Source organism: Strix aluco, chromosome 4, assembly GCF_031877795.1.
Source record: "Strix aluco isolate bStrAlu1 chromosome 4, bStrAlu1.hap1, whole genome shotgun sequence".
Lineage (NCBI taxonomy): Eukaryota > Metazoa > Chordata > Aves > Strigiformes > Strigidae > Strix > Strix aluco.
The window spans coordinates 12,415,741-12,433,115 of NC_133934.1; the positions used below are offsets into that span (position 1 = coordinate 12,415,741).

Below are 17,375 nucleotides of genomic sequence, written 5' to 3' on the forward strand. Positions count from 1 at the left end.
AGAGGTGTTCATCACACTGTGAGCTAAGGCACTTTGGGGATGTAAGCATGTATCTTCAGGGATACAGGAGTGAGAGCGAAGCTACACCACTCTTCATGGCGAGGGAAGGTCCAGGCTGTGCCTGTAAGCAGTGTCTCTGCTGGAGCAGCTCCTCCCATCCTACTGCCTTCTGCAGCACTGTCCACACAGAGGTGACTTCCCATGTTGATGTAAGAGTGAGAAAGCTCCATGTGTCTGTTCTCCCGTGCTCTGGGTTTAGCTGATAGCTGGTAACTTTCCCTGAGTGAAAGGTTAGGGAACTGCAGATACATCACTGCCCTCATGGTTGGAACAAGATAAATACATTTAACATTTTTCTTTAGTGGTAACAGGGCACTTTAACTGATTTTAAAATATCCAGTTAACCCAGTTTTAAAAATTATGCTTTTATGTAGTTATCATTTGTATACTATCTTTCGTGGAAAACAACAGTTATTTCTGTTTTGGATGAAGTTCTAGTTTGGATCTGATACAGTAATAGGAGAAAGAAAATTGTCAACTGATGTCTCCCAACTGAGTGAGTCAGCCTGTGCACATTCACTGTAACTGGTGCTTCATGATAAAATAACTGCACGTTCAGATCATTCAGATTTAGATAACCTCTGTGTTTTTTCTGGGTATGGTTTTGAGCAAAGTCAGACTTGCTGATGTTTCAGTGCACTTTAGGTGTGGGTAGACATTTTCTGCTCACAATATCATAATATTGGACAAACTAGTATGTTACCTCTAAGGCAAAAAGATAGTATCTGTTCGGTTTAGTGCTTGATTTCATGTAATCTGCCAACTTTATAGTCTGCCCAAGCTCTCTAATTTCTTCTTGTCCTTAGATATACAAATCGTTTGAGGCAACTACTCAGGCTGAGCAAAACAAAAAGTTACTGACAAAGGAAAAAGTTGAATAGTGTAGTGGTGTTTGGAAAGATCACGAGCGAATGCAAAAGTGCAATCATCTGGTGTAAATCAGCATAGCTTCACTGATTTACACAAACTGATGAAATGGCTCTGATGTCCGGTATCCTGGCTGTGTCATTTAATTTTATAGATATTTTGGGTTTGCAAAGAGGATTCTAAGCAGCAGCTTTTTCTTCTTCCAGGCCAGGCATTTTTATAGCAATTTTTTTGTCCCTCAGATATGCAGTCAAAGTCTGGATTATGTCAGTTTTGCTCTGCTGTATGGAGTAATCACTGGAGTGAGCGGAGAATTAAATTATCAAGTCAGCAATCTCTATAAATTAACAAGGATATATGTTTTAAACTTTCTTTTATAGATTATAGGTGTTCTGAAAGATTGTGTTGAAAATACATGCTCGTTGTTTTTCTACTGAAGAGAAAAACATCATTAACTCAAAAAAAACCCCCCAAAATCAATGAACTTTCTTTCCAATAAAATAAATTTTAAGATAAAAATATAAATAAAATTTACCTTTTGTTCTGGAAAAACTCCCAGCTAAAGCATGAACACATGAGCAGCTGATGATTCAGCTCCTCAAGCTAACAGGACACTGAACTAATACATGTTGAAAAGGAGCCAGAGAACATTCCTTTGCTGAAGAGACCAAGTTTGAACAAACAAGCACAAAAATGTTCTTTAAAACAAAACGTGCAAGAAGCTCTTCCAAAACATTTGCCTTTAAAAGGTTTCAGTTACAGCAGTGCCCAACAGACTTGCTGTAGCTACAGCTTCTGTGTTTCTATTATAAACACCCAACTTCAGAATGAAAAAAAAAAAAGGTGGTGGAAAAATGGGACATATGAGAGATCAGACTGAGAGCTGGGGTCAGAAAGTGAAGAGTGCGGGAGCCTGTGTTCATGTTTCAGAAATATTTGAACATCATTCAAAGTTTAAAAAAAAAATAATTTAAGAGGTTTGCTCTTGGGCAATATTAGCATTGATCCGTGTGAAACTTGCAGTTCACATTGGGGTTCCCAGCAGAACCAAGTATCCCTTGTAGTGGTGAAGCTAATGCTCAGTACTGAATGAAATTCATGCCACTTGGATTGTATAAAGCCCTCTCGGGAGCTTGGGAGGAGCAGGCCTTCATGGCCCTATTGGTTTTGGTTGTACTCTTCTTCCTCTCTTTGAAGTCAGATGCTCTCAAGATCCTGTGGAACATTTGAAATCTCTGAATAACGGCTTTGAATTAAACTTGTTTTTTTCCTTTGAAAACATCAACATCTTGAAACAAAAACAATTTCCAAAAATACATTAGATTCTCTATATGGATTTCTGATTTAGTGAGAGCAAGATCCATACATATAACCTAGAACACCTGGTTGACTGGTGATTTAAGGTATGCTCCCAAAATAATCAGTGAACCAGGTTTAAGTCCTTCTTGCAATGTAGGGACTTTATTCTTCACCTGTCATATATGGATATTTCTTTCTATTTATTTCTCAGACAAGCAGCTTCCCATCTTGGGAAAATGCCCTCATCAGGGTGCTATTAGTTTACTGTGAAAACCTTGAGGTTTTTTCATAATGCTGTTTTTATTTTATGACCCAGCTTTGTTTTGCCACATTAAATTGAGAAAAAAACAACTCTACAGTTAGAGATTTTCACCTCTAACCCATAGATGTTTTCCTTACTGCAATTTGTCATTTTGTAAGTATCACATCCTCGACAAAACCAGTTAAGGTCTGTATGTGAGCTGTGTGATGGCACCAGGAAATGAAGCAGAATAGCATTGAAATGCTGATGATGGTGGCCTTTTCCCCATGTGGTTTAGATGTAGGGCAGATCCTCTGCAAACATGCTGGCTGGGGAAACAGAGAGGGCAGAGTTGGTCCCAACTTGCTGGGAGTGTTGCAGTACTTCTGCAGTGGTGCAACTTAATCTCCTCTCCACCTCTAAGAATCTAGTCTGAGACTTAACTTTTGTACCATCATACTATTTTTATTATTAATAAATATGTTTTCTGGCTACACTGCGTTGCATGGGGCTCTTTGTGTTGCCCTTTTCCTCAGGCATTGCAGACACCACCCTTGTTACGATGACTTCTCATGGGCTTAAAATCATGGGCTAGATCATTGCATTACTCCAGTTTTGTACCATTAAAACTCTCCTCAAAACAACACAGAGTGATATGAAGGCAAGTAGGACTCTGATTTTGGAAATTTATCTGAAATTGTGTGAAATTTGGCACAAAAAAACCTTTCTGTAAGATGCTGAGGTTTAACTCAGTGTCTGTAACAATAGACAAGGAAAAACACATTTGATGGTTGGGAACTATCTAATGAATAGCTTTTAGGTTTACAGTTTTGAGTTTTCTTCTCAGCAAGTTGGAAAGTTACAAGAAAATAAACCAACAGTAAAATAGCAACGGTATTTTTTTGTTAAAAGACTCTTTAATGGGAAAAACAAAAGTAGTTGGTCAAAGAATTGTGAATTTTGGAGTCTGACACAGCCTCTCTTGCAGATTACATAAAGAGGTAATACCAGATTTGTTCTTCTTTACCATCATTGCCTGTCCTTTTTGAGAGTGTAGGTGGCCCAGGTGTGCAGAAAACTAAAGTATCTGTGCAACCATATGTACTTTTCAGGATCATAGTAACACAGAAGAATGGGGAAATGACTGCACTGTGACTGTATAAATGTGTCCCTAAGTTATGATGTAGGTTTCTTCCCACCAATCATTCCCCAAAAGTAGTTTCTTCCTAAAAAGATAGGTTCAAAATCCAGGAAGAATAGATTGTCTAAATTCACTGTATACCTAAAGGATGAGTGTTACTGTAATAATTTCAAAACTATTTTAAGTAATTCTGTGAAACCATAGCTCTACACATCGAATTTCCTGCCCAGCTCTGTGGGTTTTTTTGGTTTTATTCCCCTCTTAAAAATACTTGGAACATAACCACAGTGAAAACAGAAGACAAAAAAGATGTAATCTGTTCTACTTTTTAAAATTAACTTAATCTTTCAGCAGCAAGACGATCAGAAGGAGAGGATGGAAGCTTGGATCAGGACAGTAAGAAGGTAATGATCAGAAAGAACAAAAGAGTAGTTTATTGATCTCTCTTAAGCAGCTGTTTTTTAAAACACATTCATACGTAAAGATATTTTTTCATATAACTGAAATAATCATTACTACTTTTAGGTCTTTTCAGGAAGATATAGAAAAGCTTAATCTCTCACTCAGAGGGTTTAGAATATACATTCTACAGTAAAGAAAGTAGTAGCAATATTGAGATTAAGAGCAATAAGCTTGTGGGTTTTCACTCAGTCTCAGTATATACATTGGTGATTCAGCTAAACCTGCGGACTTTTACTTAGGGTGCATATTAACATACCAGAAAAAAGTTAACAGCAGATTAATTTTAAGAAAATGACAATGCATCTTCTAAAGTGGGGCACAGTGGGCAGATTAATTAACAGAGGAACTATCCTCAGCCCAGCTGAAAGTTAAAAGTTTTTGGTAACTGTGATGTCTAAGTCATGATATAGTCAACTTCTGTAATCTGACAAAGGATGGTACAAGTTGCAATGAGCATAAACATACAGTCAGTTCACAAGACTTCCTGGACAGGTGAAGTAGAACTGCATTTGGATGTTAAATTCTGAATCTTGTAATAGGCTTTTACTCTCTCCAGCTAAAGACCAGTTGGCTTATTCTGAAAGGGGATATGGACACCAGAACTAATTCCCCGGATTCGGACACACGGTCCCTGTCTCTTACTGCCGGAACTGACAGAGAAAACTTCCCAAGGGCACAGGAGGGCATGACTGCTGGCTACTCCCGTGAGTACTGCATCTCCTTGCCCACCGGCACTATCAAGTGGGAATGTGGCAAAGGAAGGTGACCCTGCTGCAGCCACATCCACATAGATCTCTAGTTGGCTTTATGCTTCATTATCGTAGTTACACCTATTTCTCAGTTTGTTTTGCTATGGCTTGTAAACGTTCAGTGCCTTCAGACTTCAATAAAGAAACTATTTATAGTTTCATATTAGTGAAAGAAGAAACACTGCTTGTATAAAGAAAGTGTATTGTCTCTTTGGAGACTGAGCAGAGATTCCTTACCACAAAAACCTGCCTCTCATTAATACATGAAGGTGTCTATTTATTATATGCTATTTTCAATAGACAGGATAGTAGTATCAGGCAGATTGTTGACTTGTGCTAATTACTCCTTGATACAAACTATGCATTTTGAATATTGGTAGAGCCATTTCTTCCATATCGTGATAAGCATAAAGAACACTTTGCTCCAAAGATTAATTTAGAATATGCCTTTTTTGTTACTGCTCACATTATACCTATAAGCTCACAGAAATCTTCCAGGTGGAATAATGGTATAATTTTCTTACTAAATACTGGTCTGAAGACCATATGTCAGTACCTGTCAGTACCAAAAGCGTGTTCTGCACATCTCTTACTCCACATTTCAGCAAGTCAGGAAGTGAAGGAAATGGTCATCAGAATCGGGTCTGAATTTTACTTTTAGATTGCATAAATGACAAAAAATAGATTAAATTAATTTTAACAGATAACTGGGCCATTTCTCTCCCTGCCTCCCCCACTTTACACCATAGAGCAGTAGCAGGTCATCTGGGGTAAACAAGTTGGGGATGCAGTTTTCCAAAAGAATGTATCCAATGCAAGGCATGTCTGGCAGCAGGGCTAGGATGTCAGTCTTGTGGGCATTTTGGTAACGTGATAGCTGGCTCCATCAACTTATATTAAGGAAATTATGGCTTAGCTATGCAAGGAAGAGGAAAAACAGATGGTACAAAGTCTGTCACAAGGCTGTAACAAGATAAAGAAGAAAAGTTATTTTGGATCATCAGTCTTACTGGTCTGCCTTGAAGGGATTTCATGCCTTAGTCCTCACCAGACATCGCATACATGTGCACAAGGTGTATTGTAGGATTCCCTGTGCAGGGGACACCAAGTCTGGCCACCTCACCTAACATCTATAAGTCATTGCTCCGAAATGAACACCTAAACCTGTCATTGTAATGTGCACATTGGGTATGTTTGGAAGCTTTCTGGAGCTGATCTGATGCTTTTCTCCATATGTATTGAGAGAATACTCCTTGAGTGCAGATTTTAAGTAGGAGAAGTATGTGGCACACCAAGAACTGTGTTATACCGGAACAACATACAGTGTCAGTTTTTTTCATGAGAATATTGCTATACCTGTCACTCTTCTATGCCAGCATTTCTTTTATGTTTTTGATTATCTTGGAAATGTGGACTTATTAAAACTAGAAATGCAAAAGGTGGTTCACAGCTCTGTCAGGGTCAGTATCACCTCTGTGCCATATGTTGTGTAGTTCATTTTCATTTTTGTCAGCATTTCTCTGTCCCTTGTGAAAGTTTGCCCTGTTACCCAATTAGCAGCTACACAGAAATGACATTGAGGAAGTTTTCTTTTCATGACATTTACACTGCTTTTTATTTTCCTTTCTTTATGATTTTATTCAGCCCCCTGACTGTTTTAATACCTATGGACATCCAAAATAATTCCTTCTTTACTCAGTGTTTCCCTTTTTAGTTCTGAATATTTGTAGTCTGGCACATGCCCCGTTGGCCATGGAAGAGTAGCTTCTCTGCCGCTTGCACTTAGGGTTGAGAACTCTGACATTCAGCCCCATCTCTGTGGCACATACAGTGAGTATCAGAGAAAATAAACTTTTTAGATACAGGTTTGGTGCCAAGTGGTTACATGCAGAGTGGAGAGGGTTAGAAGGTATCAGACTGTGGAACTCTGATGCTGTGTCCAGACATACTGTGCAAACAGCCCTATATTCATCCGTCCAGCCTCTGAGCAAACCAGAGAAGGGTTATTCTGCTCTAGAAGATATTTAGCCACATTACGTTAGCTGTATGTCCAGAGGAATGCATCTAACAACAAAGCACATCACTACAAGGTTTGTGTAATTAGCAGGCATCTAGAGTGGAGCTTGCATCTCCTTACATCCATGTGTGTAAATGCGTCTTGTTTCTGTGTATGTAGATGTTTAATAGCTAATAATTTACCATAACTGATGATTTAAAATGACACATATTTAGAAAAGCAAACATCCAGCAAGGTGTGTAACCCTTGCTGTTCATGTCTCCCTGATGTGCTGAGAGGCAACCTCAGAATATCCAGGTTGGAGTGAATATCATATTGGAAAAAGCAGAAGCCATATCCTTGCAGAGAGTAGCTGATGTTCAGATAGTGCCTAATTAGAGAGAAATACTGCTTTATCTTGGCCAGTTACTCCAGAAAATTCACTCTAACAGTACAACTGCAGTTGGATGTGATAATGAACAGTATGTGGTTGTTGGCTTTTAGTGTTGTATTTTTCCTTTATATTAAAAAAAAGAAGCAAAATAAGATGTGTTTAACTTTGTAACTAAGTTAATGGGAAACAGAAGCTAAGTGAAGTACAGTTCCCACTGGATTCAGTGGCTCTTGATAGCTTATTTTGGGCTATTTCGGCTTTATTTGCCTCTTGGATTTTTTCCAGCCAGCCACACGATGTCGCTTGAGCCCGCGAATGTGGCTCAGCCCTGGCAGCCTGGGAGGCAGCTCCTCCACTGCTACGTGCTAAAGTGAATTGTGTTTGTTTTCAAAGTGGTCTTTAACTTAGTGCATTTTTCCTTGGTAACAGTAGTATTGTTTGGCGATAGAACAAAACTGTCTCACCCATCCTCTCTGTAGCCAAGAGGTCAAGAAATTGAACTCTGCACTGATGTTCAACACCAGCATCTTTTTCCAGGCAGGAGCAGAGATGATAGTTTTGTTGCAGATACATTCATTCTATCTCACAGGTATTATACTCTTTGGCCTCTGGTGTTGCTACCATTCGGATAACAGGCAGTGATAAGTTTCTAGTTTCCAAACTGGAATAGCTAAGCGATCCATCTAATTCAGCATTCATCACTATATCCCTGTATCAGATGTGGAAACCCCCTGTGGGACTGAAAACAAAAGTTCTCCTTGTATTTTATACCACTCGTCAGATGGTGGTTGATTATATTTCTAAAACATCTCTTGCTTTTATAGATCATCTCCATTTTACTAGATTAAGTAAGTCAAGTTTATCAAGCCTTCTTTCCTGCGATGAGCTTTCACTGCCCCAGTTATCCGGTAGGCTACTGGTCTGGTGGAGTTAATTTAACCTTCTTGAACACTGATGAACAAGAACAGCACAAAGGATTTCTACAGGATCTCCTGTCACTGCCTGAAAATACTGTTCTTTCTGTATCTTACATGTATCAGGACAGACATTTCCAACTTTTGGGGTTTTTTACACTTATATTAGCAACTCAAGGTCATCATGTAGTTGAGCTGTATATCTAAGCCTGTCTGCTTCTCCATCATTTCTAATTATGAGCTCTCAACTTAAATAGTAGAAGTTTGGGGTATTTATGAGTCCCCAAGTGCATGACTTCTCCCATGAATTACCAAATTTTATCCCATTTCTATTACTCTAATGTTCAAGGTTATCCCAGTTCTTTATGATATCCCAGTCCTCCTCTCTATTGTCAGTGCTTTATAACTCTGTGTAGACAGCAAAGTTTATTAGCCCATTACTATTTTTGGTGTCCAGATTATTAGAGAAAACATGAGTCAATTTCAACTCAACACCAGTCCATGCTGACACTTTCATCTATGAGCTCTGCTCAGTTCTCACTACCCATTTCTTACATTTCATTATTTCCTTACCGACCTTGTAATTCCTCTGATAAACTTCATCTTCTCCAGATTTGCATTAATTCCATGTGCAGCCCAATACCAAACACAGTAATGATACCACATTAGATAAGATCCAGTAAAGTTTATGTTGTGTAGAAGTCATTTTTCTTACAAAGAAAGCTACCAAGCCAGCCTGGTACGGTGTCTTTAATTTATGTCAATCCAGTTAAAATCTATGTGAATATAATTGATTTTCTGTTTATTTTGATGTTTTTGTTCAGTCTTTCCTTAAGTTTTTTGTTGGAAGCAAACTGGTAGCTCCTCATTATCTTCTCCCCTCTTAAATATAAAAACTATAGTTGCTGTTCTGAAACGGTAAGAGGTATTGGACTTGTAATTTGATGTAAGTACGTTAAGTGCTTTGAATTATGTTTCCATCACGACTGTGATACAATGGCGTACCCTTATTCCGTTAGTTTTCCCTCCTTACTCAGTAGTCTACATTTTGTTCCTAAAACCAGAGGTGAAATACTCCTTCAGTGTTGGACCCCTACCTAGGCTATCTTTTACCTCTGCTGTGTACTGACATAGCGTAACTCCCAATGATCCCATTTCTTCTTTCCTTGTTCTTTTTTTATTTGGATAGCTGGAAAACCTTTTGCTATTTGTTGTAATATCATTTTCAGTGTTTAACTCAGCTTGACTTCTGGCAGTTCTCTCTTTATCTCAGCACATTGTGAGCTCTTTGCTGATCCATCTTTTGTTTTTTCTTTCTGTATGCTTATTCTTAACCATCTCCTTGGGGTATTTATTAATCCAGTGGGGTCTGGATTCCCTTCCCTCATTCCCCTTTGGACACAGATTGCTAACATTTTTGACAGGAAGAAGCTTTGTACATTCAGTTCTTTGAGCTAACTGACTTCTGTATAACTCTTTGCATCAATTTATCAAAGTTTCCTTTAGTGGAATCAAGAATGTTTATTACACAAGTGTTTGTTCATCTTCTGTTTAATTTAAACTGATCCAGCTTCTCACTTCTATTCAGCATTATTTTTATTAACCAAAAACTAATCAGAAACACTTTCTGTCCTTTCACTCACAAAAGGAACTTCCAAAGTTTCTTATTAGACTGTCAATATTAAAAGTAGGCTTTTCAGTTGTTTTATAGTGACAGCACACGGTTTCATCACCATATTATATCCAGTTTGTTCATCATGACACCACTTTGACAATTTTGTCTATGTTGAAACTTTCTTTCTCTTGAGTGTTTATACTCTCACTGATTTACTTTATCCATTGTCATATCTTCATTTATGCTTTTTTCCACTTGAAGCAGTAGAAGTTTTAAAGAAAGAATTTTTTGTGGGTTAAGTGGTAGAATACCGACACTTCTTTTTAAAAAAAATAACCAAAACCAGACCACATACATCATGGTCAGAAGTGATGTAAGTCTAAAATGATGGTACTTTTAATCCATTTTCAAGTCATGGTTTAACACCAAGTTGGAGGGCAGAGATTTCACAAGCTCTCAAATCTGCTTTGCATCATGTAGCTGCATAAGGCTTCTGTAACATGAGTCCCACACCTCTCTTCACGTCCTGCCCAGTAAGGTGAGTGCATCCTGGCATGCTGTTATTTATAGACATTGTTACACGTGTTCATGTACATCAAATATGGAGAAAAGATGAGCATTGCTTAGTTATATTTCATCCCACTAATAGAATGTACATATTGCTATTGTAATTGCTACTTTTGGATGTTTTCTTGAATTCTGTGTTTTAGTAGGCTGTAAAGGATTCACAAAACATGTAGCTGTATGTTATATCTTTTACAGGATTTCCATATTCTAAATCTGCTTCTCTACCTGGCTATGGAAAGAATGGCTTACATCAGGTAGGTATACATTTGAATGCATTCTCCAGGCAAAAGTGTACCATAAATAGGCAGCTTAGTAACTAGGTTGAAAATTTACACAGTAATAACACTTCAAAGGTGTTTTGGCTGACAGCCCTCTCTGACAGATTCATGCCCTATATGTGGGTTACAGTTTGTCTGTCTGCAAGAGTAAGACAGACTGAGGCTTCTCCTTTTAATTGTGTGCATCATGAGCATTAGGAATCTTGATTCTCCTCCCAAAACAAACGAAGGTCCAAAATGTACAGGCTGCACATATTAATAGATCACGGTATAGTTTGAATTAATGATAGAGAGGGTTGGGCTTGTAATTAGGCAAGTAATGATCTTAGAGCAAAGGTGGAACAGCCTATGTCCATTGCATTTCTTGAACCATCTGTTCTGTTTTTTTCCAGTATGCTTGTGTGTATATATATTTATATATATGTGTATATACACACACAGTCATCGTACTTTTAAGGCGTGGAGAGAGTGATACAGAGGGAATGGCAGGCAGCAATCTAAAAAACAAAATGCATAACAAAATTACGATCAGATCAGACAAGGCATTATTTTTCTAATCCTTTTTTATAATTTTTGTAAGTCTTTAGGAAAAAGGCATCTTTGACACTGTGGGCTCTCTTTTTCTCTGGCATCTACCATTATGGGTTCTCTGTTCATATTTTTAGGTACAAAACCATGATGGTTAGTAGTGATAAGCTGGCAATACATAGATGCACATGCACTTATATTTTGAAGATTAATTTGTGTCTAAATTACAAGGGCAGGACCTCATTACAAATTTCCTCCTTTCTCCAAAGGAAGATGTGAAAGCTGCAAAAGTACATGAGCAGGATTAAACTTCCCCAATGGTAAGAGTCAAACTGCAGGTCATTCATTGGAAGAAGCTACAAGAAAGCTTCAGAGAGTAGCTAAATGAATTTTTCAGTAGCTACTGAATGTCCATCCCTTTGCATTAATATTACAAGACTAATTGTGCCCGTGTTGCTTCAATACCTGACTGCTTGAATTCCTCTCTGAAGGAACCAGTGGCACTGCAACTTGATCAACTGAGATTTAGGAATTTGAAAGGGTCTAGATAAACCTGTCCCCACCAGTGAGTCAACAGCTTTTTTCTGACTTTTCAGAATAACTGTTACCAGTAACCTGAAGCGAGTGAGGTACCAGCTTGCGCCCAGCCGTTGCGCTGATGAGGCACCAAAGCCATCAGAAGGCTTCACACAGAGGAGGCCAAAGCAAACTCCATCAGCAGTGGAGTTGGCCGCGCTTGTGGGCTGAAGCTGTGCAATCTAATATGAAAGCAGCAGATGGCAGCATTTGTCCCGCCTAAAGAGTCCAACCTCGCAGGCGAAAACTGTAGGAAAGTTGAAAAGGTTGCTCATGGTCAAATCCTTGAGGCCAGAGTTCTTCTCAGAATGGATGTCCTCTGTTTGGATTGCAGGTTCATACCAGCTTTTGTGGTTTGTTATTTTTAATCATCCATCCCAGTGCTGCGTAACAAAATAAACCAAAACCAAACAATAAGGAGCTTTGCAGGTTATTGTGAGCATAGCTGTGCGCACCGTTGATATACCCTAACAGGCAAAAATGAGAGTTGGGGAAAAAAAGTCATATAACAGTGCTTTTCTGATCTCCTGTAATGTTTTTCATCATAGCATTGGCCAGCAAAGGAAAAAGACAGTGGGTCAAACAAAGCTATGGCACATATTCACAGTTCTTCCTGGTCTTAGTGGGATCAGCATTGTGAAGCAGAAAGCAGAATGAGACAAGTTTCAGTGCAGCATAAGTGATTTGTGATGATGGCACTAAGACGTCTGCATCACAGGGAAAAGCATATGACAATTTCAGTCTTACCTTACTGCCAGGTCTTCAAACAGTGGTGGCTGGTGTCTTTCTGACACCTTTCTGCATCATTGAAAGCTGCAAGGATTCAAAGCTCAAAAACGTCCAAAGGGCTTGGGGGTCAGGTGGGTTGATACGACACTGTAATTGCCTCCCTGAGTGACATCCAAGCTCCAGCTTTTGCTGGTCTGTGGGAGTTCACGGTAGGCAGCAAACTGCACCTGCAGTGCCTATGAGGACCCAGGCACTCACTTGGCACTCCATCCTCTTCTACAGACAGAGCTCCATCTCTGCAATCATAGATTGATGGGTGTTGTGAACGCTCAGGATGCCTGCTTGGAGCAATTAGGTCAAGTTCAAATGAGACTTTATTCTCCTCCTCTCTTGCAAGGATCTATATTTTGATTGTGTGGTACCAGCTGGTTTTCTTTTTTCTCTCAACAATGTGCAGAGTGGTTATGTGGTGTATTTTGCTACTACATTGTTTCTTTCTTTCAGCCTGAAAACATGGGCCAATACGACATGGACCAGGAGGCGAGCTGGGGGATGAAAGGTACATTGCAATATCATTTCCACTCCACTTCATGTTTTCTTCCTTTGAGGATGCTCGTTAATATATTACCATAAAGGTTACTGTTCTGAGGTCTTCCCATACTTCATATAATAATGACTAGAGAGACCCAGCTCAGTATCATGTTTATCACAGGGAATCTTCTTTTTATCTAAGCAAGCATAAAAGCTTGACTGAAGTCCTGCATCATAAAGTGGTGCAACCAGGCTGAGTCAATTCCAGTATCCTTAATATGTGGCAACAGCTTCTGTGGTGGTGTTCTTATATCAAAGAGAAGAAGTAATTTAAGATAATCACTCCTTCAAGACATATCTAATTAAAAAAAAAAATGTCCATTGTGCTTCTTGTTTGTGCTACAGTGTGGTTAAAATGTACAGAATTCAAAAAGCAGAATTTATTTGCATTCATTTTTTTTATTACAGTTTAAGTGGACTGTGAACTTAATATGGAACTTGGGTTGGAATTTTCAAAAGAGCTGAGCAATTTAGGAACATGCATCTACTCATGGGGAAGAGTAGGATTTTGTTTCCAAGACACTTAATCTCATTTTAAATATGTTACTCTAATGCTTCACTTCGTGCCTCTTGTTGATACAAATCTTTGTCTCTATGTCTAAATAGTTTAAAGTACAGAATTTGAAAAGTAGATTTATCTCTGATTTCATTTTTGACCATAAAAAGGTCTATGAAAACATACTGGCTATCCTGGTTGCATTTAATCATCGTTGTGAATAGATGACCTTGTGGTAGTCATATCATATATAGTCATATACTGACCTAACTGGAATACTCTTGTGCTAGTTTAGATCCAGGAGTCTTTGTCCCCACACCTTCAGATCATCTTTTCTTTACTATCGTTATTCCCACTGCAGTCAGCCCAAGTCATTCCAAGTGCAGGATGTTGGCATCTTGGAATATTGTATTAACTCAATGGTATATGTTCCCAAACTGACATGCCTGTAATAATCCATATATTTTAACTATTTTCAGTAAAGAACAATAAGGGCAGGACTTTTGGATAAAAGACTGATCTAACTCTGCACAAAAGCCTCCTGTAAAAAGAAATTCCCAATTTTGCCAGACATGCTCACTGTGTAACCCAATGGCATCAGGAGATGGATTTTTTGTAATAAGCCTTTGATTTCAAGGACTGTTGCTTTGGTAATAGACAGTATTATACGCATTCAGAGCATGGGGGTCAAATGCTTACTATGCATGCAGTTATCCAACAACTACTGAGAAGAGAGAAATATAGTAGCATAAGAAATTGCCGATGTACCTAAATATTCATTGTGGTGACTCCAAAAGAATCCTATAAATTCTAAACTGTGACCCTGTTCTCATTCTTTTGCAGAATACAAGGTAAGAAGGGCTTTTCCAACACTGGAAGAACAATCAGATTCAGCACTTCCTAGCAAGGTTACATGTGTTCCTTTTTTTATTTTATTTTGTTAATTTTTGTGCCAGTGAAATAGTTGTCAAATCAGGATGCAAGTATGTACCGTTTAAATTAGTAAGTTCCCCACACTGTCATTTCCACACATCAGAATCAGATTTGTCTGGAGTTCATATGCTTTTGTCTTTTTAACAGATTTATCCTTATGAAACACTTATTGTAACAAACCGAGTTCGTGTGAAATTGCCTAAGGATGTGGACAGGACCAGGCTCGAGGTAGGAATGAGATTTGTTTGATGGCTTTGCAAGTCTTTGTCCTGTTTGTTTACCATCTTAGATGTTCCTGTGCCCAAGTAATAGCAATGAAAGGAGAGAGGAGAGAGGAATAACATTATATATTATATTTTATTTCAAAACACTAGTATTTAGGCAATTTAATAAAATAAGAACAGCCAAAAACCCTGGCAAATGTCTGACCAAATGGTGTTTTACAAAGGTACTGATGAAAGCCATTAGTTTTGGATGTTTATACAGGATATTGAAAGTGGGTGGGTGGAAACTTTTTTTTCTAATTCCTATGAAAAACACCCTCCTAGAATAAACTGAGTATTATTAAAAAGCTCCATTTATCCTGCAAATACATGGACCTATGTTTCTGGTCCATTGTCTTATTCAGCCTTTCCTTTGGCTGTGTGATCCATGATCACTGTGCTACAGATTTGCTGCAGCATCCACCTCTCTCAAAGAGTAGTATTATAAGCTGGAGAAAACGGATACAATTTATCATAAATAAAACCTTAGTTTCCAAAGGCCAAATCCTGAAGTTGATGTTCAGGCAAAATATATGAGGTTGATTTTTTTGACTCAGTAATGACAGGACTGAATAAAGACTCAACTAAACTATTAAACTAATGTATCTTTGTGTGAATTACTATTAAGAAGAGGAGATAGTTCAATAAAAATTATGCAATAACAGTATTTGGCTTTGGGGAAGATTTATATTTAGATAAATTTATTGTATTTTTAACTTGGTCATGTGACAAGAAGAAAGAAACTTTAGTCTTAAAAAAAAGAAGAAAAACTATGAAGTAGCAGAACATTCCTCATTAAAGATCAGTTTTTAAAAACCAAGTAATTTACCAAATTCTTATACATGTAGTATATTTTGGAAATGGTGTTATGTTCTTAAATACTTCAATGTGTTTGTTTCTTGATTACCCAGCAAGTGGTATTGATTTGATTGTAAGGAAAAAAGAGCCTCAAATGTATGCTGTTTTAAGCCTGGGGTATAGCAGGGCATTATAGCAATAATAAAAAGCATAGTGAGTCCAGAAAAAGGAGCAGGGAGTTGGGGGGATACTCATCTGGACACATCCTATAAAGGATTCTTTTATATATATACATATATGTCTGTGTGTATTAAAGAAGAGAGCCTTTGTTTAAACACATCAGACTGGTCTGAATAGCAAATGCAGCTCCAAATTGCTTTTTTAAGACAATGTATAGTTTGCTTTGGATGATCATGCCTGCCCTGGCTGCCATTATCCATAACTCATGCACTGTCCTCAGCTGGGATTGCTGTTTGTTTAATGTTGGACTTGCTCAGTCTGCCTCGCACCAGGTGCAGCCCAGTGCCTGATGGCTCAAGGAGCCCAACCACTTCAAAGATCTCACAGAGGTTTGCAAAAAAGAACAATAAACAAGATCTGCTTCAAACCTACACCAGAAAAGCGATAAGGGGACCAGGCTAATTAATCCTGCTGATTGCTGCACTATGTTAAACATGTGTGTCTGCAGGAAGGACTCCTTTGTAGACCATCTTACATTTATTAGGGATTAGTAGTTTTTTAAACAATTAAATTAGCAGCGTTTTAATAGGATTATAACTACTGGAAAAACAGAGGTAGCAGCTCATCTACACATTGAAACCATATGCAGCACTGAGTGACAGGCACAAACTTGCCTTCCCTGCCAGCCTCTTCCCCTCCTCTCCATCCCTTCTTTCTGCCTTACAGAATTGCTGCAAGTAAGAAGCTTTGGGTGGAAAAGCATTTTATCATCATTTCCTCTTGCAGCAGCAGAAGAAAAAGATTGTAACTTAGTTGCTGACTTGTGCATTCAGCAGATTTCAGGCTTGGGCAAACCCAGGGCTCAGGGAGCCCAAGACTGTGGGTTTATAGGTTTGCACAGGAGTAGACACGCAGACACAGACACAGACACCATCTGTTAGTAGAGGACCCATTTAGCATATCTTGGTATCTTAAAGCTTTTGTGGGCAACACTTGGGAATACTGGAAGCAGGTACTAAGGTTAGATTTAACCTTGAGCTCTGTTTCACATTCTCTAGAGGGTGTGATTCAATGCTCATGAATCTCTGGGAGGGAAGTGCTATCTCCAAGCAGAACTGGTTGCTGACTGACCTGTTTTCCCTCTGCACAGCCAATATCACTTGTGAAAGGGCTGGACTGTGGCTACAGAAATGGTGAAGGTGATAGCGCTGCTAAGCCCATGTATTATCCAAACTATAGAGTGATTTATCTAGGAAAATATTTTACAAAAAAATCCATGTTCTAATATTCTAATTTTATTATGATCTGTTTCGCGGGCTGAAGCCTCACCTTCCTCTCACCACTGCAAATCAGAACAAGCTCCTGGGTGTGATGGCTGTGGATGGGATATGAATGGTGTCAGTGAAAGGAGACCTAGAACTGTTGTGTTTTGTATCAGCTGTCAAACCTGAAAATGGTCTTACCATGTCTAGTATGATTAGAATATCTCACACGTGATGTTTCTGATTTCCTGGTCTACTTAGGAGCAATAAGGTGACTAAATCTTCATGAGCTATATTTATTTAACAGCCTTCTTGCAAGTTGACTTGAAGCAGGCTCCTGTTTGTAGAGTTTGTTGTGAACTTTTAATGATCTGGCATAGATGTCATGGAGAAGGCACTGATCTTTGATTCCCTCTTCCAAGGGAAGTCTCCTATA

The 17,375-nt window shown here is 38.5% G+C and overlaps 1 protein-coding gene across 8 annotated transcripts in view; it reads left to right on the forward strand.

Annotated features, from left to right (window-relative positions):
* Positions 1 to 17,375, forward strand: part of ABLIM2 (actin binding LIM protein family member 2) — a 146,847-nt gene that overhangs the window by 117,914 nt on the left and 11,558 nt on the right. For 7 of the 8 annotated variants that reach the window (XM_074822032.1, XM_074822037.1, XM_074822035.1 and 4 more), the window contains 6 exons: positions 3,960 to 4,012; positions 4,627 to 4,774; positions 10,501 to 10,559; positions 12,921 to 12,975; positions 14,347 to 14,411; positions 14,584 to 14,664. In XM_074822032.1, coding sequence (XP_074678133.1) covers positions 3,960 to 4,012; positions 4,627 to 4,774; positions 10,501 to 10,559; positions 12,921 to 12,975; positions 14,347 to 14,411; positions 14,584 to 14,664 — 461 coding nt within the window. The remainder of the gene's footprint in view (positions 1 to 3,959; positions 4,013 to 4,626; positions 4,775 to 10,500; positions 10,560 to 12,920; positions 12,976 to 14,346; positions 14,412 to 14,583; positions 14,665 to 17,375) is intronic. The other variant, XM_074822034.1, reaches the window with a different exon arrangement.